The sequence below is a fragment of the Equus quagga genome, chromosome 7 (assembly GCF_021613505.1).
Source record: "Equus quagga isolate Etosha38 chromosome 7, UCLA_HA_Equagga_1.0, whole genome shotgun sequence".
Taxonomy (NCBI): domain Eukaryota; kingdom Metazoa; phylum Chordata; class Mammalia; order Perissodactyla; family Equidae; genus Equus; species Equus quagga.
Window position 1 is genome coordinate 99,069,226 of NC_060273.1, and position 27,990 is coordinate 99,097,215.

Genomic DNA, 27,990 nt, shown 5'->3' on the forward strand with positions numbered 1-27,990 from the left:
GCTGGAATCTCTTTGCTGAGCTTCTGAAGCATTCATTCATCCAGTTGCCTGGTGAACATCTCTACCTGGAGTCAGGCTGCCTAGATTTGTATTCCAGTCCCTACTTCTGTGCCCTTGTGTTACTAGCTTTATCTGTGAAGTGGAGATGAGAATAGCACCTACTTCACTAGGTTATTTAGAACAGTGCTGGCACAAAGGAAGTGCTCAATAAATACCCTATTTCTTTACTTGTTTAAATTCCTTATTAGAAGTTGAGAGAAGGAACCTTGTTTACGTGTCTAATTCAACAGTGAATTCTCCAAGCCTGTCATATAGTAGGAGCTCCATATTGATTTAATGAATGAATGAATGAAAGAATTTCTTCAAAGGAGGAAAAGCAGTGCATCCAAAAATCAGCTGAATTGCCACTGGCTGTGCCTTGGCTGGAGAGGTCATCCATGGCTTTTTTCCAACTTCCCAGCACAGTGTCTTTGGAATTTTTGTTCTCGTTGATCAAGTCCTAGGAGCGAAATGACATTCCTGCCTCTGGTATCTGATAGCGTGGGCCATGTGTCTATTTTTTTTGTTTTTAATGTGAAACATAGTTTATTGTTCAAACCCATCAATACAGTAATGCTTTTTCATTTAGACTCAGTTTCACAAGCACTTAATAGAAACCCAGAAAGAAGTTCTATTATGTAAAAATCTATATATGTATATCTATAGAAAGATATAGATACAATAGAAATATATATTTATATATGACTGGAATAAATTTAAGTATGACAACGAAAGAATTTTCTTGGCGGTCAGAAAACAGGGGCCGGGTACAGGGGGTCGGTTTGGAAGATTTTGCCGAATAAGAGTACATAAGGGCAGGAAAAAAGGTTGAACAAAGGTTTTTACAAAGCAGCGCACAGAGTAGCCCGGGGCCCACCACCCAGCTCCGCGCCCCCCGGCCCCGGCCCCCGCCCCCCCCCCCGCCCCGCTCCCGCCCGCTCCCCGCCCGCTCCCCGGCCCCGCCCCCAGCCCCGCTCCCAGCCGCGCTCCCGCCCACTCCCCGCCCGCTCCCCGGCCCCGCCCCGCTCCCCGGCCCCGCCCACACCCCGCCCGCTCCCCGGCCCAGCCCTGCATCCCGGCGGAACCCGGTGGAGCCGCGCCGCACTGGGAACCGTCTGCAGAGTCAGGAGCTCCCCCGCCCCCGAATTCCCCAGGCCTGCGTGGCCGCGGCAGCCCAAGCCGGTCAGCGAGGAAAGATGGCCGCCCTGACGACGGTCGTGGTGGCGGCGGCGGCCACCGCTGTAGCCGGGGCTGTGGCGGGGGCGGGCGCGACCCCCGGGACCGGCGTGGGAGCAGCGCCTGTGCCGCAACAGGTAAACCGAGGAGGGCTGGGAGCCTCTCTGGTGGCTGGCGTGGGCCTGAGGGGGCTGCAGGTCCCGGAGGCGGGACGGGGCCCCCGCCCTCGCTGAACAGGTGTCTTCTGCAGCGCGGCCCCGGGAGGCGGGAGGCGCGGGGTTAGCCTCCCTTTGCTCGCGGCCTGGCGCACGCCGGGCGTTGCGCTTTGTTCTCTTGTGCATTAAGCTGCTCTTGTAGAGCCACGTCCATGTGGTTTTGGAATCAAGAAAGACCTGGGTGGAAACCTGGCTCTGCCGCTTTCTAGCGTGTGATAGGAACATACTTACCCTCTGGGCGACTCAGTTTCTTCTCTGAAAATTGGAGCTAATAATATGCACCTTCTCGAGCCGTGGACATCTGTCTGGGAAGCCCCTGGGACAATGCTTGGTTGGAGAGGGATTCAGTGCCCAGTAACTGGTGGCTGATGTATTGCACCTGCGCTGGGAACACAAAGAGGAATCCAATATGGGATGGTCCGAGGCAGATGAGTTCCCAGAGATCCTCTTAGGACCCCTTTCTCCGCAGTAAGAACCAGAGGATCCCTCAAAGAGAATTGTTGGATCCAGTGGCTGAAGGCAAAGATCTTGACTCCTCTCATTCTCTCACAGACCACACCCAAAGCATGGGCAATTCCTGCCTGTTCTGCCTTCAGGATAAATCCAGAATCCCACTGTTCTCACTGTCTCCAGTGCTGCTGCCCTTGTCCACACTGTCATTTCTCCACTGGCTGAAATACTTTTCTGATTGGTTTCTATTCTTTCACTCTTTCCTTCCCAAAGTATTCTCAACACCCAGGGCAATTCAGTCTAATAATGACACTCTTCTGCTCAGAACCCTCAGAGTAAACCCGACGTATTTACCATGGTTTTCAGGGTGTATGAGCTGCCCCCACCACGGCCCTCTCACCTCTTCTCCAGTCCTCTGCAACCATACCAGCTTCGTGGTCCCTCAGACATGCCAAGGACTCTCCTACCTCATATATCTTTGCAATTGCGATAGCTTTGCAGTTGCTATTCCCTCTGCTTGGAATGCTCTTCCCTCATGGTCCCATGGCTAGCACTGTCACTGCCTTCAGATATCTTTGTTCAAATGCCATCAGCTCAATGATCCTTTCCATGACCTCCCCAAACTGAATCCCCTTTTCCAGCACACCGTGTTCCCTTTTCCGGTTTTATTTTTCTCCGTAGTGCTTATTACCATGTAATATATTACCTATTTTTTTATTGTCTTTCTCCACCTGCCTCTGCCCCCCACCATGGGAATGTAAGCTCTATGAGGGCAGAAACTACTGGAAGTTTTACTCACAACTGCATTCCCAGCTCCAAGAACTGTGCCTGTTTAGTTCATAGTAGGAACATCGCAGACATGCACTGAATATTTGTGGGTCACTCCAAACCTGAAGGAAGGCTGTTGTGAGCTGAGGACAGGTTCCATGTTTTTCTTCCTCTAAGAAAATATAGTGATTTTCTGTCTTTACTTGTATAAGTTCAGGAAATTCCACTTCAGGCCAATTTTCTCACACATCGTCTGTAATTCTCTTTATTATTCTAATTCTGGCCCAAATGTCTCAGGGAAAAAAAAAATATAAAATATATAAAGACACACATAAAATATTTTTAAGTAACTTAAGAATATATTTTTGAATGTATGATCCTAGTAGTTTAGCCATCTTGCTGGCTTTCTCCATACAACCTTTCTGGCTTACTCTAGTTCACAGTGACTTGTTCTCTAGATTCTTGTAACCATGTTTTACCTCCTGGTTTACATTTCTCACAAGCTGCCTAATGTTATTGATGCAGACTTGTATCACTCCTCTATGGTGATTCTCAGAGGTTTGCCTTTCCAGGGGTTGGATCAGAATCACCTGTGGAGCTGGTTCAACAGTTTTATCAGTTCCCTACATTGAGCAACATCTGGAGACGTTTTTGGATGTCATGACATTGTGGGGAGGGGTGGGGCAAAGGTGTGCTATTAGCATCCAGTGGGCAAAGGCCAAAGGACAGCCCCCTACACCAAAAAGTATCTGGTCCAAAATGTCAGTAGTACTGAAGTTGAGCCCCCCGCTTCATCTTCTCTTACTGCCTTAGGGAAGACGGAGCCTCGTAGTTGACAATCATAGCAGTAATGCGGTAGAATTCCTCGAGGGTGTTTGGGCTTTAAGACAGAATTGTAACCGTTGCTGTACCATGTTATGAGATTTTCAAGTTGAACTGTGATATCCCTCTTTGTACTTCTGTCACATGCTGCACACATGCCTAAACACTCAGATTCTACAGCCTAACACTGAACTCGAATATTTGTCATATGATTCAATCAATGAGTGTTCCTATTGACTGTAACGGTGAAACCAACTAATATTTTCTTGAGAAGAGATAATTTTCCTGATGACATTCTCATGATGTTAGAGATGCCCACCAAAATATCTAAAATTCCTGTGTTAGTCTGCTGTCCATAACAAAATACTACAGACGAGGGCTTAAACAACAGAAAATTTTTTTTACAGTTCTGGATGGGAGAAGGTGGTGTCAGAATTGATTTCTGGTGTGACCTTTCTTCTTGGCTTGTAGATGGCCACCTTCTCGTGTGTCGTCGTGTGGCCTTTCCTCTGTGCCTGTGCAGAGAGAGAGAGAGCTCTCTGGTGTTGCTTCCTCTTCTTATAAAGATACCAGTCCTATTAGATTAGGACCCCACTTTTATGACCTCATTTAACCTTAATTACATCTTATAGGCCCCATCTCCAGATATAGTCACAAAAAGGGTTAGGGCTTCAACACACAAATTTTGGGGGAACATAATTCAATCCATAACAGTTCCCTTAAATTATTTTGGAGTAATTATCTTTGAAGTTTTCAAATGATTTTTTATTGTGTTTTATTCTACAACCTCCTTAGGATGTGAAATCTCATAAATTTCTTACCTATTATGAAAAGTAATAATACCTTATCTATGTACCTTTTTAATATTTGTATATTATTTGTTCATTATCCCCCCCCCCTTGCTTTTCAAGACTGGAGATGACAAATCTCTTTACCCTCCTCTCAAATGCCACTTTCTTGTTGATCATTTTAATTGTTGAATTATTACTGTTTTGAAGTATTCCTAACAGATCACACTAGGTATGTCCTCGTTTTGTACGAGGATAGGGCTGTGTCTTCTGTTTTGTTTTATTTCTGTTGACCTTCCCTGTGATGGCCTAAATTTTATGGCCCGTGGCTGCCTGGAGTAGTCCTTGAGTAATAACTACATTCCTTCTCTGACTTTAAATGAATTTCCTCTAGAAGATCATGCACATGTGTAGGGCTCTGTCTTTGTCCAAGTGTGGTAGGCTGAATAATGGCCCCCCAAGGATGTTCATGTTCTGATCCCCAGCACCTCTGACTATGTGACCTTACATGGCAAAAGGGACTTTGCAGATGTGATTAAATAAAGGGTCTTGAGACAGGGAGTTATCCTGGATTAGCTGGGTGGAACTAATTATTCACAAAGGTCATTATAAGAGGAAGGCAGAAGGATCAGAGCCAGTAATAGAAGATGTGACAATGGAAGCAGGAGGATGGAGTGATGTGAAGAAGGGACTATCAGCCATGGAATGAAGGAAACCTCTAAAAGCTGGAAAAAGTAAGGAAGTAGATTCTCCCCTGAAGCCCCCAGAAGGAATGCAGTCCTGCCGACACCTTAATTTTAGACTCGACCACCAGAACTGTAAGAGAATAAATTTGCATTGTTTAACCCTGTAAGTTTATGGTAAACTAATTTGTGGTAAGTTTGTTACAGTAGCAATAGGAAACTAATATGTAAGACCAGAGAAGGCCCTAAGTCCTCATCTTTGGCTGAACTTGAAGGTCTGTGCAAGCAGGAAGTGAAGGCTAAGGTTGAATTGTAAACTACCTGCCTGAGTATTGAAGGTGTGTCCCAGCATGCACACAGACCCCCTCAGCAAAGGCCGGGAGACTCACTGGTTCAAGGCATCCAAGAAAATTTCTGACCAACCAAATGATAACTAAGGTAACTAAGCAGAGATTTCAGTGCTGTAGAAACGAAGAATACAGACTTTACAGAATTGGTTCAGGAAAGTGCCTAAACAAACAGCAACAACAGCAAACCTTGGGGATGGGAAAGAATCTCATTTTCAGAATTACCACATTCTATTTTTTAAAATAGGTTTTTAACAAAAAAAAATTGTGAGACATGCAAAGAAACAAGAAACTGTGGTCCACACATAGGAGAATTTTTTTTTAAGCAGTGAAAGAAACTGTCCCTAAGGAAGACTAGATGTTGGTTATAATAGACAAAGATTTTAAACCAGCTGTTTTAAATACATTCAAAAAACTAAAAGAAATCATGGCTAAGGAACTAAAAGAAAGTATGAGAATGATGTCTTACCAAAGAAAAAATGTCTATAAAGAGATTACAATTATAAAGAAGAAGAAAATGAAAATTCTGGAGTTAAAAAGTACGAGAACTCAAATGAAAAATTCACTGGAGGGCCTCAACACCAGATTTGAGCTGGCAGAAGAAAGAATCAGCAAACTTGAAGCTAGGTCAATTCAGATTATCTACAGTGAGGAACAGAAAGAAAAAAAGAATGAAGAAAAATGAACCAGAGCCTCAGAGTCCTGTGAGAAACCATCAAGCATTATGCATAATGAGAATCTCAAGAGAGGAGAGAGAAATGGGCAAAAAAAAGAAAAAAAGAAAAAATTTTCAAGAAATAATGGCTGAAAACTTCCCAAGTTTGATGAAAAATATTAATCTACACATTGTTAGAGCTCAGTGAATTCTAAGTAGAATAAACTCAGAGATCCATACCTAGACACATCATAATCAAACTATTGAAAGACAGAGACAAAAAGAAAATCTTAAAAGTACTGAAAGAGAAGCAACTCAAGACATACAAAGGATCCTCAATAAGATTAACAGCTGATTCTTATCAGAAACCTTGGATTCCAGAAGGCAGTGGGATGACATAGTCAAAGAGCTGAAAGAAAAGGACTCTCAAACAATTCTATGTCCAGCAAAATTATTCTCTAAAAATGGAGAAATTAAGACATTCCCAGATAAACAAAACTATGAGAATTCATTGCCAGCAGTTCTGCCTTAGAAGAAATATTAAAGGAAGTCCTTCAAGCTTAAATAAAAAGACACTAGACAGTAGTTCAAATCCACATGAAGGATAATGTGAATAATATGACTAAAGAGTACTGGTAAAGGTAAATATAGGGGTAAATATAAAAACTAGTATAAATGTATTTTTTTGTTCATAACACACTTTTTTCAGAAAATAGAAGAGGGAACACTTCTCAACTCATTTGATAAGACCAGTATTACCCTGATATCAAAATCAGACAAAGACATCATAAGAAAGAAAATATCAGACCAGTATCTCTCATGAATACAGATGCAAAAATTCTCAACAAAATAGTAGCAAACCAAATCTAACAACATATGCAAAGGATTGTACACCATGATCAATTGGGACTATTCCAGACTTGCAGGGTTGGTTCAACATATGAAAATCAATCAATATAATAGAAAATATTAATAGAATAAAGGACAAAAACCACATGATCATCTTAATAGATGTAGAAATATTGATTGACAAAATCCAACACCATTTCATGATTAAAATATTCAATAAACTAGCAATATAAGGGAACTCCTCAACCTGATAAAGGTATCTATGAAACGCCCACAGCTAACATAATACGTAATGGTGAACAATGAAAAGCTTTCCCCATGAGATCAGGAACAAGACAAGAATTCCACTCTCACCACTTTATTCACTGGAGATTCTAGCCAAGGCAATTAGGCATGAAAAACAAACAAAAAGCATCCAGATGGAAAAGAAGTAGTAAAATTATCCTTATTTGCAGGTAGCATGATTTTGTATATATTAAAGAATCCACAAAAAAACTACTAGAGCTAATAAGTTCAACTACTAGAGCTAATAAGTTCAGCAGGATTGCAGGATACAAGAGCAACATACAAAAATCACTTATACTTCTTTATGCTGGCAAAGGACAATCCAAAAATGAAATTAAGAAAATCCATTTACAATGGTATCATAGAATAGAGTACATAGGAATGACTGACTTTAACAAAAAGGTACAACGCTTATACTCAGAAAACACCGCGGGCTGGCTCTGTGGCCGAGTGGTTAAGTTCGTGCGCTCCGCTGCGACAGCCCAGGGTTTGGATCCTGGGCGTGGACATGGCACCACTCGTCAGGCCATTTTGAGGCAGCGTCCCACATCCCACAACTAGAAGGACCTGCAACTAAGATATACAAATATGTACGGAGGGGTTTGGGGAGATAAAGCAGAAAAAAAAAAAGATTGGCAACAGTTGTTAGCCCAGGTGCCAATCTTTAAAAACAAAAGAAAAAAAAAAACAAAACTCTGAAACATAATTTAAAGAAATTAAAGACTTACATTAGTGGACATTTTGTGTTTATGAGTATGAAGACTTAGTATTAAGATGGCCATACTCCCAAAATTGATTTACATATCCAGTGCAGTCCCCATCAAAAGCTCAGCTGCCTTTTTTTTTGCAGAAATTGACAAGCTTATCCTAAAATTCATATGGAACATGCAAGGGACCCAAAATAGCCACAGCAATCTTGAAGAACAAAGTTGGAGGACTCACAGTCTTCTTAATTCTAAAGCTTCTTCCAAACTACAGTAATCAACAGTGTGGTACTGGCATAAGGATAGACATATAGATCAGTTAAAGTTAAGAGGTAAACTCTTATAGGTATAAGCAATTGATTTTCTATGGGTGCCAAGATAATTCAGTAAGGAAAGAATAATCTTTTCAACAAATGGTGTTGAGACAACTCCATATCCACAAACAAAAGAGAGATTGGACTTTTACCACATACCATGCACAAAAATTAACTCAAAATGGTTAAAACACCTAAATGTAAGAGATAAAAATATAAAAGTTTTAGAAGAAAATAGGTGGGAGTCTTCATGACCTTTGGTTAGATGATGGTTTCTTTTATATACACCTAATGCACAAGCAACCAAAGATAAAATAGATAAATTGGACTTTACCAAAATTGAAAACTTTTGTGTTTCAAAGGACATTATCAAAAAAAGTGAAAAGACACTTGATGAGAATGTAAAATTGTGCAGCCAATGTGGAAAACAGTTTGGCAATTCTTCAAATAGTTAAAAACTTTTGTGCTTTGAAGGACGTTATCAAGAAAGTGAAAAGACAACTCAGAGAATGGGGGAAAATATTTGCAAATCATATACCTGATAAGGGACTTATATCCAGAATATATAAAGAATGCTTCCAACTCAACAATAAAAAGATGACCCAATTTTACAAATGGGAAAGTAAAAAATAGAGTTACCTTATGATCCAGAAATTCCACTGCAAGGTATATGCCCAAGAGAATTGAAAACATATATTCTTACTAAAATTTGTACAGAAATGTTCATAGCAGCATTATTCATATTGGCCAAATAGTGGAAATAAGCCAGTTGTTCATCAGCTGATGAATGGCTAAACAAAATGTGGTAGATCCATATAATAGAACATTATTTGGCCATAGAAAGGAATGAAGTACAGATGCATGGTACAAACGGATGAATCTTGAAAACATGCTAATTGAAACATGCACACACAAAAGGCTACATATTGTGTGATCCCATTTATATTAATTGTCCAGAACAGGCAAAGCCATAGTCAAAAATAGATTAATGATTGCCAAACGCTGGGGGGAAGAGGGTTGGGGAGTGACTACTAATGGATACTTAGGGTATTAATGGGTTTCTTTCTGGCATGATGAAAATATTCTGAAGTTAGATAATGGTGATGGTTACACAAATTTGTGAATATACTTAAAGCCATAGCTGTACATTTTAAATGGATACATTTTATGGTATGTGAATGATATCTCAATTAAAAAAAATTTCCTAAAGTCATTACTTTATTCTTGCTTGCTCCTAGAAATGTAAAGCCTCGTTTCCTTTTTCCCTCATCTCGCACGTTAGTCTGTCAGCAATTCCTCTTCCTTATACCTCCAAAATGTATTTAGTCGTCTTCTTTTAATCTGCACCGTCACCCGTAGTCCTAGACACTATCCTTCCTTGTCTGTGTGGCTAAACCAGCTACCTCACTGATCCTTCTGCTTCCAGTCTTGCCTCACCTCCTCCCCCACCTCTCACCAATTTATTCTCCAAATAGTATCCAGAAAGATTTTGTTAAAAAATTAAATATACTGTGGCATTCTCCTGCTCAAAAACCTTTAGTAAAATTCAGACTCCCTAAGTGACTTAAAATGCCAGTGTGATATGCCGGGTACCTACCTCTCTGCTCTCATCTCCTACCAAGCTCCCCACCTTTACTAATCGCACGTCACAATTGCCCTTCCTCTCTTCCTCTGCTTGAACTAGCCAAGGTCTTTCCTGCTCTAGAGCTTTTGCACGTGCTGGTCTCTCTGCCTGGGACAGCTTTCCTACTGCTTTTGGCACGGCTGGCTCCGTTCTTCCTTAAACATCAACCCCTTGAATAGAACTTCTGTGACCATTCTGACTGCAAAAACAACCCTTTACCCCATTGTCTCCATCCATTTTATTATTGAGTATAAATGTATTTTTGTTTTCTATGCAGAGTGATGGATGTTTTGGTACTTCAGGTGGAATTCGTCCTTTTCAGCTTCAAAACTGGAAGCAGAAAGTTAGTCGGACTAAGAAAGCAGAATTTATACGTACAGCAGAAAAATTTAAAAATCAGTAAGTATAAGAACACTATCTTCAAATAGTATTACTAGCCATTTTATTAAGAACAATGTAAAGTTAATTCTACTCCACCCAGTCCAACCCCACATTAAGTTACAAAATTCTAACCACTAGCCTTTCACATACAAAACAAGAGAAAGGTAGGAAGTGTGAAATAGATGATAGATACTAGACTATTTAATATAAAATTAATTTTTATTTATTTTTACCATTTGAATCAGTATAGTTCAAGGGTAATGAAACAGTAGTAACTCAAATAAGTACTCAAGTAGTAATCAAATAAGAAATTGAATACATTTTTCACTTAGCAAGGTAAGCATTTAGTAAATATTTTTGAATGAGTGAATAGTGAAAAGTCTGTACTCTCCAGTTATTTTTTTGAAACGGACTTTTAAGTGGTTTCCCTCCCCTTGGTCTCTGCCCCTTTCAGAACCCTCCTGCACATTACGACTAGACTAACTGAAAAGTTGCCATTTGTTTTAATTTTTAGTGTTTATGTATTTTTTCTTTAAATAACCAGTGATTTTTATTGTGTTCAATGCCCTCAGCAGCACCATGATATAAATATTCTGAAGAATGATTAAAATAATTAGAACTCAGAGCACCCAACCTTACCCTATAGTGGAGAGCTTTATAAAAAACACTGCTTTGAACTTATACAGTATCAATTTGCTAAAGAACCAAGAGAACAGGAGTCTTTTGTAAGAAATGGTCTCTGGACCAGAATTAGTGGCAATTGTTTGTTTAGAAATTCTACCAATAAAAAAGTATATTGTTTGAATTTTGAAAAGTGATACCATCCTATGCTTTTATCATGTATGCATATGTACTATACTACCATACTATAGCTTTGAGAGGTTGAATTTTCACTGCATTTATATAATATTTGTATTTTTAATACTCAGAATTTGAGAAAATACAATTTTATTTTCTTTGATTTCCAAAATGCATTTCCTTAGATAGCATTGGACTCTGAGTTAGGGGTGCTGGTTTATCTTTCTCTCTAGAGAGGGTAATCTACCAAGCAGTGAATGTCCATATAGATATAAACCAGTAGATTATGCCAGTACAGATACCTCGTCTACCAGTATGTGTTGGTTTTACAGCTCTGTTTAGGCTTTCTGCATCTGTTAGAAGGTTTTAGAAAAACTCGTGGGAAAATAAGTGTTAGAAAAATCCATTGGATGAGCGTTTCTAGAGCCAGCTCCGATAGTCTAGCAGTTAAAGTTTGACGCACTCCACTTCAATGGCCCAGGTTCAGTTCCTGGGCGTGGATCCACACCACTTGACTGTCAGTAGCCATGCTGTGGGTGTGGCTGACATAGAAGAACCAGAAGAATTTACAGCCATACACAACTATGTACTGGGGCTTTGCAGGGATAGAGGGGGCAGGGAGGAAGATTGGCAACAGATGTTAGCTTAGGGTAAATCTTCTCCTGCAAAAAAAAAAAGAGTGTTTCTATCCAACAGTTCTCATGGATACAAAGAAAAAAAAACAATGTGTAATATAATTCTGTTTTATTTTCAGAGTAGGTAATACATTCACATGATTCAAAAATCAGTGCATATCAGGGGACACAGTGGAAGGTCTCTGTTTTACCCCTGACCCCAGCCACCTACTTCCCCTCCTCAGACAACCACTATTTTTAGTTTCTTGTGTATCCTTCTACAGATATTTTATGTGCTTATAAGGAGACAAAAATACATATTGAGATTTTTCCTTTCTTATATAAATGATGGTATACTGTACACACTGTTCTGCACCTTGTTTTGTTTTAACTTAAGAGCGTATCTTAGATACCAAGAAATTTTGATTTTTGTCAGGCATGATGATGGCATTATAATGTAATGTAAGTCAAATATCCATAATCTCTAGAGATACAAACTGAAGTATGTTGGGGTGAACTTACATAATGTAGTGGGTTTACTTTAAAATACTTACGTAAAAAAAAAAAAAGGAAAAGAAAGAGACAAACCAAGAGAGGGGAAAGTATCGCATCAGTGATGTGAGAGACATATCATATGAGGGTGTACGAGGTGGGTCAATTTATTATTCTCTACTTTTGGGTATGTCTAACCTTTTCATGTAAAACTTTTGTTACAAAAAGAGTATATCTTGGAGATCTTTCCCTGTCAGTACATAAAACACAGTACCACTGCCTTGTGTTCCAGTGTATGAATGTACCATAATTCATTTGACCTGCCTCTTAGTGATGGACATTTAGGTTATATTCAGTCTTTTGTTTTAACAAACAGTCCTGCAGTTAATTGCATTATCCACATAGGTCCACATCATCTTGCATATGTGTGAGTGTATCTTTAGGTAAAATTCCTAGAAGTAAAAATGCTGGGTCAAAGGTATATGAATTTTCAGATATGATAAATATTGCTAAATTGTCCTGCATAGGCAATTTGAAATTCCACCAGCGATTTATGAGAGGACCTATTTTTCCCACAGTTTTGTCAACAGAATATATTATTTAAACTTGTGACTTTTTGCCAATCTGATAGGTGTACAGTGTTGCCATGGAATAATTCTAGTTTGCATTTCTCCTATTATGAGTGAGGTTGAGCATCTTTTCATATGCTTGGCAATTTGTCTCCATCAGTATGTTTTGAATGTCTTTATAGGTTAATATTTCTAAGCCAGGAATGGCAAAACATAACTTACTTACTGTCACAGCATATCCTGTGTCCATGGCAGATACTTTGATCATAGTAATTTCCCCCACCTGCAACCAGAGCCTAGATTGGCTTCCCAGTCCTCAGCACAGGGCTCCAGTAGCCATCCTGCTCCATTAGAGCTGACCTGTAGACTGAAGTCTATTTGACATCCCTGTTCTTCCCATTGCTTCTTCTCCCAAACATACCTCCTGATTATGATCCCCTCAGCCTTTGGGGCAGCCAGGTAAGACCTGAGATAGTCTCATCTGTTTACCCTAATGCACCTTATAAATATTAAAATTTTCTCTATGTGTGGCAAAATGAAAAAGATTGGGAAGCTCTGCCTTAGATGGTTGTCCTTCAGGTTGTATGAAATTAAGTCAATGGCCAGAGACACTCTATCACTCATTAAATCCAGGATTAGTGGAGAAGAATTCATATTAATTTCTACTTTCTGGGAGTAAGACAACAGGTTTTGAAAAATAAATTTCTAAGTCCAACCAAAAAGTTTCTTGATAGTATTTGTTTTGTTTTACCCGAGGGCTCAATCCGACAATTAGAACTCCTTACTGGTAGAGGGACTAAATCCAACGAACGAAAATGAGACAAAAGAAGCTTTGAAGTAAATGTAGACAATATCCCTTAAATATCCTAAAATGCCTTACTTCATAGATTATCACTCAAAGTTTTAGTTTTATTAGCAATATTAATAACTTGCATTTCCATAGTACATTTTTACTGTGTAAAGATCCCTCACATATATTATCTCATATAAGGTTAATGACAGCCCCTTTAGGTAGTGGAAAGCTGTTACTACTCCTTTTAGTGATAAGGCAGTTCACACCAGGAGAGGTTAATATCATTCACTTTTTAGTGATGAGGTGGTTCACACCAAGAGAGGTCAAATGTCCGGACTCAGGTTACAAAGTTAACGGTATCTATTGAAAGCAGCCATCAGCAGTGGTGGCCATTTTCAGGCCACAGTGAGATTGAGTTGGAGTCAATAGCCAAATAGGTATTGTATTTTCAAAGCAAGCCTGTGACTGCATTTTCCTGAACTAACATTTTGTAATTTAAATAACAATTCACATTATTTGTGATTTTACTTGAACTCTTTTCTGGCTACTATTTTGACTCCGTAGCCTTATCAATCCAAGTAATTATATTTTGACTCCTTATTTGAATTAATCCAGCTATAAAGTACTGATTATTATGAGTGTCTTCATATTTTAAACAATTAAAAATATATTTAAATCATATTTATACCGTTTGTTTCTTTCCTTAAAGAGTTATTAACATAGAAAAAGATAAACACAGTCATTTCTACAACCAAAAGAGTGACTTCAGAATTGAGCATGGTATGCTGGAAGAATTGGAAAATAAGTTGATTAACAGCAGGAAAGCAGAAAGTAAGTTGAGTTCACGATGAACAAAAACTGTTGAGTGATATAAAGGTGGAGTTTTACCCTGTGCTTGTCTTTGTGCATTGACTGTGTTATATTCTCTGTCAGGATTCTTCCCATGTGGTAATAAGTTTGTCTTCCTATGTGTATTTCTTATAATTTAATAGGAAAAAGAGGGTTTTGTTTTCTGGTTGACAAACCAATGAATCTATTAAAATTTTGTAAAATAAAGGGAAATTGATTCCTGGGCTCTCTGACCTTAGCTCATCACCCTGGTATTGTTGACCGAGACCTGGACTAAGTGAACATCAACAGATTTAGAACCTATACGTAGTAGTAATGTGAAGTGGTAAAGTCACATAATTGCTTAAACCTGAGTTTACTTGTCTGTGATATAAAACCTACCATTTCTACCTCAGGAGAGCTGTCCTGTGCAGCCCATGAGATAATATATGAGAAAGTGCCTTATCGATTGTACAGCAAATATGTTCTTTTGTTTGTTATGAATATCAGTCATTGTTAATAGTGTACTAAATATTGGCCTTAAAGAAGAACTGTGCAAGAATACCTTGTTTTATCGTAGAGTAGATTTTATATGTTGTAAAATCTTTGTTTTAATTAAAAATTGCTTAGCTTTGCTTAAAGGAAAAATAATGGTTATCAACTAAGCTTTATAAAATATTAAGACTTATATAGAGAAATTATACTGCTAACGGTAATCCATTATAGCCAATTAAAAGAAATTCTTAAATCTTTTTCTTTCAGAATATGAGATTGCACTATTTTTAAAAGTCGTCTTTTGTCAGGTAGTGACAAGAATCTATCTCCCTCTTCTGTTGGAATGACACCAAGACCTAATATAAAAACCGAATTTCTAGTTCTCCTCTTTGATTCTTAGAGAAATCTAAACATCCCTAGTTTAATGTTTCCTTTTTCTTTTTTGAGGAAGAAAAGCCCTGAGCTAACATCTGCCACCAATCCTCCTCTTTTTTTGCTGAGGAAGACTGGCCCTGAGCTAAGATCCGTGCCCATCTTCTCCTATTTCATATGTGGGATACCTGCCACAGCATGGCTTGACAAGCAGTGCATAGGTCTCCACCTGGGATCTGAACCGGTGAACCCTGGGCTGCCAAAGCAGAACGTGTGAACTTAACTCCTGCACCACCGGGCTGGCCCTTAATACTTCTTAATTTCGCTCAGTTCTTTTGTAGACAGTTGAGAGGCTGATCTTTCTATCATGCCGTTAAGTACAGTGTCTCCATTCTGTGCATTTTAAGATACCTGGTATTCTCTTTTTTAAGGCAACTTTAATTTTATCTTTTTATTTCCCTTTGTTCAGTGATTTTGCCTCTCTTTATTCACACTTTGTTATTCACACACTCTCAGAGAAGAAGGAATGCACTGTCTTAGTATAAGGAGACACAAGTTTCCCCTTCCCGTATTACAGCTCAGAAATAGTAAATACCTTTTCCTTGCCTTAAATCTCATGCCACAGTTTTAGCCCACATTTATGTAATATGGTACTTAAATGGTTTGCCTATACAAAGTGGCGGTTCCAAATGAATAAATAAAAGATAATTTGCCCTACAGTGGTTATCACTGTAGCTGAGGAAACTGTGGCAAAAACAAAACAATAACAAACACTTTTGTAATTACTTAACTTTACTAGAGAAGTTTCTTGAGCTAAAATCCAACAGTAAGTAAGACCCTATAAAATATGTTGGATATAGTTTCTGCTTTTATGGAACTCTTGAATTTTAATAAAAAATGGAACAAACCAAAGTCATATATATATAATTGAGATTTGTTTTGGATATTAGCACTGGCTCCAGGCCCATAGGTAAATATTTTAAAAGATAATTGCTTTTGGGCTGGCCCCGTGGCCGAGTGGTTAAGTTCGCGCGCTCCGCTGCAGGCGGCCCAGTGTTTCGTTGGTTCGAATCCTGGGCGCGGACATGGCACTGCTCATCAGACCACGCTGAGGCAGCGTCCCACATGCCACAACTAGAAGGACCCACAACAAAGAATATACAACTATGTACCGGGGGGCTTTGGGGAGAAAAAGGGAAAAAATAAAATCTTTAAAAAAAAAAAAAAAAAGATAATTGCTTTTAAGGACTTTTGGACAGAGCTGTTTGGTGCTTTAGGCTCATTTGTGAAAAAGTTGCAAAAAATAACAGGAGGGAGGTGCATACATAAAGAACCCAAAGATGATAAAATAATAATATTACTATTATATGAATATATATATGTATGAAGTGAATATATGATGTTGGCCTAATCATTTAAATAAATATTAAAGTAAGATTATTACTTCAGAAAGAAAATAGGGGAGAAGAATCCAGTTTTTCTGCTGCTGATACAGCACACCTGGAAATGTCTTTGAGACCCTCCTCTGGTTTTGAGGCTTTTATTGCGGGCCTAACATTTTACTTCAGGCTGGTCCTTTGGTTGAGCTGGGCAGCCTGTAGCATAGATACCACTACATGGCACCTGTGACACCTCCTCCATGCTGTGACAGTGACACCAGAGGGTATCACCAGTCCCTGTCTCAGAGGATGTGGTTAGATGCAATTAATTCTCATTAGGAAATTTGTCAGTATTCATAGAATTAATATTCGTTGGACAGTTTTAGTATCCCAACAATAGAGTTGAGGTCTATTTCAAATTCTTTTTCCATAAATTTTAACAAATTAAAAAGAAAAGAAAAAACTGTTAAAGAACAAAACACGACAAAGCCTAAGCTACTGATCCATGTATTTAAAACAGTGTCCAATAACTCAATCTCCACAGAGTTAAAAAAAAAGGAGAGACATTTCCTTGTTACAGGTTATAGTAAGATTTAACCCATTGTGCTTTTAAATATTGGAGGAAATGGAGAGAAGCTTTATTTAGAGCAAAGCTACTTGAGATGTCCAGGCTGTTTTGACACTTACAAATCACCATCTTTTGTTCGTTGTTTAATTGCTCTTGACTATCTTTTACTAAGTGATGGTGATCAGTCTTATGTGTAGAATCCTGTATTGTAACTATGTTTGTCACAGAATTATTTTAAAGTGCATACTTCTTCCACATAGGAGCAAAAATCCAGCAACAATTGGCCAAAATACATAACAATGTAAAGAAACTTCAGCATCAGTTAAAAGATGTGAAGCCTACACCTGATTGTAAGTGAATTTAGATTGCATATTCTTTCTTATGAATTTGTATTTTCCCTTGTTTGTTAGAAAAATTTATACTTTTCTAATAAGAAATTTTTCTATTTGGCATTAATGGAGCTAAACCCTACTTTATTGGTTAGGGGTTAATAAGGATGCATTGGAGAACTGTAATACCTGATTTTTATGTAGTTCTTTTAATCTTTAAAATGCTGTCAAATCCTTACAGATCAGAGTAGGCAGAACAGATATTGGTGTCGTTTAGAGGACAGAGAATCTGTGGTGTGGAAAGATTCAGATTCAGCTAATGAAGATGGAAAGAAACTGATTTCTTGATTCTTAGCCTAGTGCTTTTCCTATCATTTGCTTTTGGAAATAATTGCCTTTCGGAGGCATTTCGAATACGTAAGGAAAGGGTTAGATTAAATAGTCTTGGGGCAAATACTAGTCATTTGTAAAAACAAAATTGTATCCCTACCTCTCTACTTACACCAACATTCATTCCTGAAGGATCAAAGCAATATAGTGAGGAGCTCAAGATGTATGGACTTAAGAGTCAGACAGATGTTCGGTCAAATCCTTGATCTGTCAGTTATGTGGTTTTAGGCAAGTTACTTGATCTCCCTGAGCTTTCACTTCCTTAGCTCTGAAATGGAGAGAATCGTAGGGTTGGGGAGATGAAGTGCGACAGTGCACATAAAGCACTTGTGCAGTGCTTATAACATAGTGAGCACGAAAAATGGTAAGTTCAATATAATTATTATTTATTAAATTAATACACGAAATCATAAAAATGCTAGAAGAGAACATGGGTTAATATTCTTATAATTGTATTATAGTTTATAAGAATGACAAAGATCAGAAACTGAAAAGACAAAAGTGGACATAATTGACTTTTTAAAAAAAACTTAAACTCATAAGCAAAGTCGAAAGACAATTTAGGAAAATATTAGCAATATATGTGTAACTTAAAAAGCTAATATCCATAATATACAATGAGTGCCTACAAATTACAGCAACAAAGGTAAATAACCTAATAAAAAAACAGGCACAGATTATAAGTTGCACGTTATACTAAAAGCAATACAAAACATATGAAAAAAGTGCTCAGGCTTGTTAATGATCACAAAAATGTCAATTAAATCAATAACAATAGGGGCCAGCCTGGTGGCACAGTGGTTAGGTTTGCACATTCCACTTTGGCGGCCCGGGGTTCACCAGTTTGGATCCCAGGTGCAGACATGGTACTGCTTGGCAGGCTATGCTGTGGCAGGCATCCCGCATATAAAGTAGAGGAAGATGGGCACAGATGTTAGCTCAGGGCCAGTCTTCCTCAGCAAAAGGAGGAGGATTGGCAACAGATGTTAGCTCAGGGCTAATCTTCCTCAAAAAAAAAAAGACAATAAATGTTTGCCTTTTATTTTGGAAAAGTGCAAAGTACATGGAAAGGGGCTCTCTCAGGAGCTGTGGGTTGGTAGAGCCTCTTTGAAAGACAATGTGACAGTAAGTAACATACTGTAAAAAGTAGGCATACTGGGTTTTTTTGCTGAGGAAGATTTGCCCTGAGCTAACATCTGTGCCAATCTTTATTGTACGTGGGTTGCTGCCACAGCATGGCCACCGACAAGTGGTGTAGGTATGCTCCGAACCAAACCCAGGCCACCAAAGCAGAGCATGCCGAACTTAACCACTAGGCAACAGGGCCAGCCCCAATAGGCATACTTTTTTATGTAGCATTTCAAGATTTATCAATTATCCTCTAAAAATATTTGAGCATACAAAACATATATGCAAAGATATTTACTACAGGATTGCATCTATTTTAAAGGTTAATCAATTGAAGATTCAATTAAATGAATTATGGTAGATTTAGATAATGAAATATTATATAGCCGTAAATAGAATCAGATAGCCATAATATGTATTGATGTGGAAAGTTAACCACTTTTTTTTTTACCACAACATTTTATAAACTAAAAACTGCTTGTCACAAAACAGTATGTGTAGTATGAAACATTTTTTTGTAAAACATAATATTAATATTTAATAATATGTGTGTGTGGGAAAATATCTGTCATCAGAAAAAAATTGCAATCCTAAAAATTAGCTTTATAAAAGCACAATTTTCATATGCTTTAGGTTAAGTAATGTTCTTAAATTAAGGGAACATTCCATTTTTTCCTATTATTTCATTCTTAGTCATACTGAAATAGGACATAACATAATTTTTCCATCTTTTTTTTTTTTACAGTTGTTGAAAAGCTCAGAGAAATGATGGAAGAAATTGAAAATGCAATTAACACTTTTAAGGAAGAGCAGAGGTTGATGTATGTTTTAAACTCATTTTAAATATAAAATTAGTGACCTTTATTTTTCAATAATTCTCCACTGGGTTATTGTATACGAACCATTTTATTGTTAGGTATTTAATATTAGTCTTACACAAAAGCATTATAATACCTCTCTTCTTTTGTTTTAGGTTTTAGACTGCTTTTCATGTTGAAAGAGAATTTTTGCTTATATTTGGACAACATAAAAATCCCAAATAAGAATGTGAAAGATTGTTTTTTTCTCTGAGGAAACTCTTTTAAGCCTTAGATTTATAAAGGTTAATAATTTTAAGTGGAGAAGAAGACATGAAAAGAGTCAAGAATAATTAAGTTTGAGGGGGAAAATGAAGGGTTAATATGGATTGGTTGGTATCTTTTTATTCAAATTTTATTTTTAAAATTTTAGATATGAAGAGCTCATTAAAGAAGAAAAAACAACTGATAATGAGTTGAGTGCCATATCAAGAAAAATTGACACATGGGCTATGGGTAATTCAGAGACAGAGAAAGCTTTCAGAGCAACGTCAAGCAAAGTTCCTGCAGACAAAGTAACACCAAGTACTCTTCCAGAAGAAGTGGTAGATTTTGAAAAATTCCTCCAGCAAACAGGAGGGCGGCAAGGGGGCTGGGATGATTATGATCACCAGAACTTTGTAAAGGTGAGAAACAAACATAAAGGGAAGCCAACATTTATGGGAGAAGTTCTGGAACACCTTCCTGGAAGAACACAGGATGAAGTTCAACAGCATGAGAAATGGTATCAAAAATTTCTGGCCCTAGAAGAAAGAAAAAAAGAGGTAATAATAATTATAATAGCTCTTGTTTCTTGTATATTTCTGTGCTCCAGGCACTGTGCTAAACTCTTTAACATGTATCAGTAACTTTACAACAACCCTATGAGATATGTTTATAGTATTTTCCTCCCGTCTTATAAAGGTGAAACTGAGGCATTGGGAAATTAAGTAATTTTACCCAACTAGTGGAAGTACAGTTGGATTTCCTTGAGGCCAAACATTTCTACCCCAAGAAATGATACAATGGGTTAGAAAACTTCTGATTGTGGGCAAAAACCCTCTGTGTCCACCAGAAATGTGGGAAATCCAGATCTATTCAGGCTTTTGATAAAAGTCATCTTACCAGCAAAGGCCACATTGTTTTCAGTAGAAAATAAAGAGGCAGTAAGAAAGAACTCTGGGACTCTTAAAAGTTTTTTTGAGTTTTGGAACCTGTCTCATTGCTTATTTTAAAAGACTCAAAATTTTGGCTACCCCAGAGAAAGGAGTAACTCCTTAATTGTAGCAAATACCTAAGAAGTTCCATTTTCACAAAAATATTCTGGCTTTGGTTTAGATCAGGACTTCTCAACCTTGGCACTGTTGACTATTTGGGCTCGCTAGTTCTTTGCCGTAGGCGCTGTCAGCAGCAGCATAGATGGTCAGCAGCATCCCTGGCCTCCACTCACTAGATGCCAGTAACACCACCTTAGTTGTGAGTATAAAATGTGTAGACATTGCCAAATGTCCCCTGGAGGGCAAAAACTGCCCCTGGTTGAGAACTCTGGGTTTAGATAGTCTGAATCTGAGTCACTTTTTTGTAGACCTCAGCTATGATAAACTTCAACTCGCTTGGTTTTACAACAAAGATATGACTGTACAACAGATGATATACCTAAGGAATATTAAAGAAATTAAGAAATTAAATGCTGATTAAAGAAATACTGATTCCACATTTAGTCTAAAGTTTTAGAGGAAATAGCTGAGGTTTGTTGTTTGTTCCCTCTGAAATAAGTTGAATGTGGAAAGATTGACATTTAGGACTTTAAGAAAAATTTTTGAAACATAAGTCGATTTTGAAAACTCAAAACAACAAGCTATTAAGAATTATTGAGGCTTTTTTCCCAGGATACTGAAACATGCGGTCCCTGGACCAGCAAAATCAGCATCACTTGGGAACTTGTTAGAACTTACCAAGCCCCAACCCCAGACCTAATGTGAACTCTGGGAGTGGGCCCAGCAAGCTGCTTTAACAAGTCCCCCCGCTTATTCTGTTACAAGCCAGAGTTTGAGAACCAACACTCTAGGGCAAAGGAACAGCCACAGTGCTTCTTGTAATGGAGGTAAACCACCCGGGTTCTGGCTTACTCTTCTTGTCCCAACCAGTCTACTTCCTGATGTTTGATGATTGATTGGATGTAGCGGTGAGGTAGGAGGAGATGTGAAAGTGGAGGTGCCATTTACTGAAGTAGGACATGTTGGAGGAGAAGAGGAAAATCTGGGGGAAAGCATCGGGAATGTAGTTTTAAATCTATTGAGTTTAAGATGTTGTGTAGGAAATTTACCATTTTTGTCTCCTACTTCCTTTAATATGTCCTATGTTTTGCCTAAATGAAGACGCTTATTTTCAGACATGCCCTGAACTCTCTGGCCTGACTGCCCTTGCTTATCTTATTCTCATTTTCTGGAACCTCCATTTTTTCTTTCCCCCTCCACTGCCAGCCTGTCAAAATCTGTCCAGATCAGATGCTGCTTCCTGCTTGCCCACTCAAACATAAGCAGTCCCCCTCAGAATTTCACTAATACTCTGTTTATACCTCTTTTATGATGTGCTGTGGCGCATTCTGTATTCTAGTATTGATGCACACATCTTACCTCACCTGGAGCAGTGCCACTCAAACTTGCTCCATGGACTGGATGTTACTGCAAACTCTTACTGGTCTTCAGTGAGGTAAAGTGATCATACAAGAATCAGCTAACCAGTAAGCACACTGTTTAGTTCAGGTGACTGTTTTTTTCATAGAAGACTTTCTCGTTGAAGAAAGCAGTACGTTGATTTACATTCTGGCACAAATTCCTGCTATTGTTGTGCACTAGCACTTTGAGTAGCATTGTACTAGATGGCATCTGGTATAGTTTTAAGCATCTGTGGTTCCTATCACATTACCTTGCATATAGTACACATACCATAAGGATTTATTTAATGAGCGAATGATATACCATGAGGAAAATGAAGAAACGGTTTCTTGACGTGAGGAGAAAGCAATTCAGTGGATGTATCCTTTATGGCATAGAGAGGCTGCTAGAATTTTAAATAATCTTTACATACCTATATGTAAAGCTATGGAGTTATTTTAACTTTTTGTTTACACTATGAAGCACTGTGTGCCAGACACTGACTCATTTCATCTTTGAGATGTACTACCTACCACTTTTACAAATGAGCAAAATAGGGACAGAGAAATTTAGTGACTCATCCAGGGTCGAACTTAGTAAGTGGCAAAGCCGTGATTTGGTCCCAAATAGCCAGCCTAGCTTCACAGCCCATGCTCTCAACCACCCTACTTTTAATTCCTTTTCTGGTATTTGACTCAAGAAAGGTTGCTCCAAAAGTGCTCTAAGCCTAGAAAGAGGATTTAGAAGCAGAAGTGAGGTGATCAGAAGAAAGCAATATTTCCCATGAACACAAATGAAGGAGGTGAAGGGGAAGAGGACACTTCATGAGGTGCAGTCCTTGTGAACCTGCAGATTAAGAGGAACGCCAAACGAATAAACCGTCATTCACTGGTTCAAAAGATACATTAATTTTTTTAAAGCAGAAGTAGAAAAAAATTGCATTTGTTTTTTAAAAAACGTACTTTAAAAGCTAAGCAGCCAGCATCCTGCAATCAATATTCTTTCTAGAAAGATGGATTTGAGGGTGTATTTTAAAGTGCTTTTGGTTGTTAAAAATATTTTTCTCTTGCTATCTTGTTTTAATCATTTAGTCTATTCAGAATTGGAAAACCAAAAAGCAGCAAAAAAAGGAGGAAATTTTCAAGTTAAAAGAAAAGGCAGAGAACATACCTATGCTTTTTCATAATAAACAAGAAAATAATCAAAAGCAAAAAGAAGAACAAAGAAAGAAGCAGAAATTGGCAGTTGAAGCTTGGAAAAAACAGAAAAGTATAGAAATGTCAATGAAATATGCTTCCCAGTTAAAAGAAGAGGAAGAGAAAGAGAAGAAGCAGCAGAAAGAGCGCCAGCGCCAGTTTAAGCTAAAATTACTACTAGAAAGTTACACCCAGCAGAAGAAAGAACAGGAAGAATTTTTGAGACTTGAAAAGGAGATAAGGGAAAAGACAGAAAAGGCAGAAAAAAGGAAAACTGCTGCTGAGGAAATTTCCAGGTTTCAAGAAAGAGTGAGTAAATATGTTTCCTAAATAATTTTTCAGTGTTACACGTAGAGGTATTATTTCCAGATTCAATTCAGCAAAAATTAATTGAGTGCTTTTTATATATTGGGCCTGTACCTAGCATTAGTGTATCAAAATGAGTGAGGCATGCTCCCTCATTTCTAGTGGATTCTGGCCTAGTGGGAAAGATAGTTGTACAGGTGGGAGATTTCAGCATAACGTGGTAAGTGGGCTGGTGATTGAGGTGTGGACAGAGAACTTTAAGAGGTGGATACGCAGGGAGGGAAGCCTACCATAGCTAGAGTGTCAGACAGAAGGTGATACTTGAGTTGAGTCTGGAAGGAGAAGAAAAGGGAAGGAAAGGAGGATCCTTCCTAGCAGAGGGAATAGCATAATTGGCTGCTTGGAGGAGTATAACAGTGTGGTTTGTGGGGGAAACTATACACACTTCAGTGTTCTTAGGGCATCGAGTGGAGGAGGAGAGCCAGCAGTAGACAAGGCTTGAAAGGCAGCCATAGGCCAGGCCATGACTGTCTTGTCTTCTCTGCCAAACTGGCTGGTTCTGCCCCACTAGTGATTTGCTTCCTTGTTCACTGTCCATCTCCCCACCATAATGTCAGCTCCATGAGGGCAGAGGTTTTGTCCTTTTTGTTCATTCTTGTACTCTAGGGTCTGGTACATTGTAGATCCTCAATGTATACTTAAGGGAATCAAAGTTACTGCTGAGAGGTAGGATGTAGGTGATTTTAAACAAATATATACAAGAAAAATGCTAATCAAAGAAAGGTTACAATCTGCTTATCAAAGTGGAATTCAGTCCAAAAAGTATTAAAAAAGACAAGAAAGGGTATTTAAAATGAAAAAGGGTGCAAATGAGATATCACTGTTATGAATATAATTGTTATGAATTGTTATGTGCATCAAAATACATAGCAGCAACACTTACAAACAAAAAATAAGGGAAATACAAAGAAAAATAATAGACAAAAACACATTAATGGAATTTTTCTTAGTCCATATGTAAAAATATCCCTAAATAACAAAAGATCTCATGCCTCCCCACCCCACAAAGGGGCAAGCACGTCACAGAATAAAATACGTAGAAAAAAGAAAACCTATAAAACAAAATATAATACAAGAGATCTAAAATCAGACATATCTGTGTTGGTAAGTGAAAATGGGCTTACTTCAACTATTAAAAGGAGTTTTAGATTACACTGTATAATAAATCAAGATACACGTAAAAGAAGGTGATTCAGAAAGAACCTGCATGTATTACATCTATCTTCAGAAAAAATAAAGCTCTTAGCCTTTGTTGGAAAAGGTTAATATTGAAAGAGTATTGATATGTAAAGTAATTTAATTTTACTTGCAAGCAACTAAACTTTGAAACAAATTCTAATTAATTTTACTTTCTTAATGTTACCTTTTCTTATTGGTATATGTTTTTTAGGATTTACATAAACTTGAATTGAAAATTCTGGATAGACAGTCAAAGGAAGATGAAAAGGCAGAAAAACAAAGAAGACTGGCAAAATTAAAGGAAAAGGTACTCTGTACTGACATTAATTTATTTTTATTGTTATTATCCTAATTCCTTGATTTGTAAGGATACAAACATAAAATCCATTTTCTTTATATCCAGCTTTATTTCTGTATCATCTCCTTTAAATTTCATCCTTCATGTATTTACATATTATGAAGCATAGCTTAGTAAAATTTAAGCAACTGTCGTTTAAATTCTACCATTCCACATTATAAGCGCCTCATTTTCTTTTACCCTAAATTACTTCTGTCTTCTTACTCTTCATTTTCTTCTTTATTCTTCCTCTATGAGCCTCTATTTTGGACCTTTGGCAGCTATGAGTATCTCTTAATCTCACTGGTAATCCTCACAACTAAAGATGTTGGTGACTCTCATGGATAAAACAAAAGACTTACTGGTGGTTATCCATCCTAAATTGATTGCCTGGCTATACCACTATCCTACTTTGCTGCATTACATTTCCCTCATAATAGAAATAGAAAAAAAATAGAACAACAGTACAATAGAATAAAATAATTTAAGTGGAAAAAATAAACTAAGTTTAAAACAGATTGATATAGTCTCAAGTTTATTTTAGTTATGTGAGCACAATTAGTTTACTGAAGAGGTTATTAACAGTTTTATTTCTGTTTAGCTAATATTAAGTATATTTCTTAAAACTGCTTTCTGTTACTAAGGATCTTACTCACTAGTACCAACTGAATAGTTCATATAAATTAACTGGCACTCATTGTACTTCTGGTTACAGGTTGAAAACAATGTCAGTAGAGATCCCTCTAGACTTTACAGACCTACCAAAGGTTGGGAAGAACGGACCAAAAAGATAGGACCAACAGGCTCTGGGCCACTTCTGCATATCCCACATAGGTAAAAAGGACTTAGAATGAGTGTTCACTTTATAATAATTTAATAACTATGTGTTTATATTTTATGTAGTTCTGTATGTATATTATATTTTACAATAAAAAGTTGATAAAGCAAATCTGTATACATTTTTTAATGTTAACATTTAATCAGTTAGGATTTTTTTTAAATTTCCCATATATTTATAATCGCTCTTCTCTTCTTCTCCTTAGGGCTATTCCAACCTGGAGACAAGGAGTTTAAAAAGAATACGAGATAATGAAATTGGTGTTCAGTTGATAAGAATGTTAGCATGTTCAGTTATACCTGGAGAGAGTAACTAACCATGTTCTTTAGCTGTCACTAGCCTCCAGACTGATTATTGTGTTCTGTGTGAATTGACAGATATCAAGGTCCATGCAGTATTGTCATTAGTATTTCCTGTTTATACTAAGAGGGTACTTAATGTGTATGTTGGCCTATTATTGATGTAAAAGTTTTTTGAATAAGTTTATGTTACAAACATTATTTTATTTAAATACTCAGAACATTTTAAAGATACTTTGTTTTTGTCATAGCATAGCAAAATAAATTGGGACAATGATAAAGTACCATTTTTTAAACCAAAATTTTGTAACAATTATAACTTGGAGGTAAATTAGTTTGAGTAACAAAAGTGTGAAGTTTCTTTTTGAGTTATGAAATACGTTAGTACTTTTTCTAAGTTAACCAATTGGTCATTTGTCAGTTACTACATTTTTGTGTAATAAATATTTTCTATTTGTTTGAAGCATGCTTTGTTTTATATAGAGAATATTTATTTTACAAATATGCTTCTCACCTCATATACACTCTATAATTTGTTGTATTGATAGAATCTTTTTGGTTTCCTTTAGCTATTTCAAACTTCCCTTCAGGCCTTCTGGATTTCACACATTTATAAAATCTTTGTGTCTTTCACATCTTCCTGGCTGATGCAGTTTTCTTTTCTGCTTCTGTTTGCCTCAAAATATGAAAATTCTCTGTTCTGAAACATCATCTGAAATGAGTTAGCTTTTGAATACTATGATTTCTCTTGGTGGCATTTAAAATGTTTTAACATTGCTAGACTAATATATTTGGTCAAAAGAGTTAATTTTTAAATTTCTAAACTTTTGTACATGAAAACACAATTTAACTTAATTTGACTCAACTTTTTATATTATAAAATCTTAGTTCCTAAATTTAATTAGTTCCCAACTTGTAGGAAATATACCATATATACAATAAATATAGGAAGCTTATTTCTTATAACATTTTAGAGTATCTTTAATTGTAATTTGATCCATTTAGGTCAAATGACTCAGTCAGAAATTTACTATAAGTAATGGTCAAAATCTTTTCTTATTTCACAGTTAATATTCGAAGTAGATGGCTTCCAAATTTTGGAAACTGAATTCTGATTGTACAATTATTGGTACAAAATGAGGGAATTAACATAAAACGTCCTTAATCAGGAATGCCCATTTTATTTGTAGTGCTTGTTCTCCATAACTTTGTTAAATGATATGAGGCAGTTTAGAAATAAAATAGAGAGCAGGACAAGGGATTTAAAACACAGCTGAACTGCTGCAAGATACAGAAAAGTAAAGATTTCTCATCTGTGGCTTTCTAACATGTTTTTTATTGTTGTTGCACACACATGCAGCTTTCAATGTCCTGCATTTAAGGTAAGTTTACTGGGTGATGTGATTCTTATGGCTTTTTGTTTATTT

The 27,990-nt window shown here is 37.3% G+C and overlaps 1 protein-coding gene across 1 annotated transcript; it reads left to right on the forward strand.

Moving 5' to 3' along the window:
* The first annotated feature begins 1,129 nt into the window (after positions 1 to 1,129).
* Positions 1,130 to 27,971, forward strand: CCDC112 (coiled-coil domain containing 112). The gene is made up of 10 exons (XM_046667183.1): positions 1,130 to 1,352; positions 9,997 to 10,118; positions 14,076 to 14,197; positions 17,269 to 17,358; positions 19,601 to 19,676; positions 20,086 to 20,476; positions 23,440 to 23,853; positions 25,301 to 25,396; positions 26,142 to 26,260; positions 26,470 to 27,971. Exons 1-10 carry the CDS (start codon positions 1,236 to 1,238, stop codon positions 26,498 to 26,500), a joined length of 1,578 nt encoding a protein of 525 aa, XP_046523139.1. The 5' UTR covers positions 1,130 to 1,235; the 3' UTR covers positions 26,501 to 27,971.
* Positions 27,972 to 27,990: the final 19 nt, after the last annotated feature.

Bases quoted from the DNA above. Each gene is read 5' to 3' on its own strand.
- CCDC112 (XM_046667183.1), top strand. From the start codon at position 1,236: ATGGCCGCCCTGACGACGGTCGTGGTGGCGGCGGCGGCCACCGCTGTA. The intron at 20,477-23,439 runs GTAATAATAATT...TTAATCATTTAG, and splicing joins TAGAAGAAAGAAAAAAAGAG to TCTATTCAGAATTGGAAAAC. The intron at 26,261-26,469 runs GTAAAAAGGACT...TCTTCTCCTTAG, and splicing joins CTTCTGCATATCCCACATAG to GGCTATTCCAACCTGGAGAC.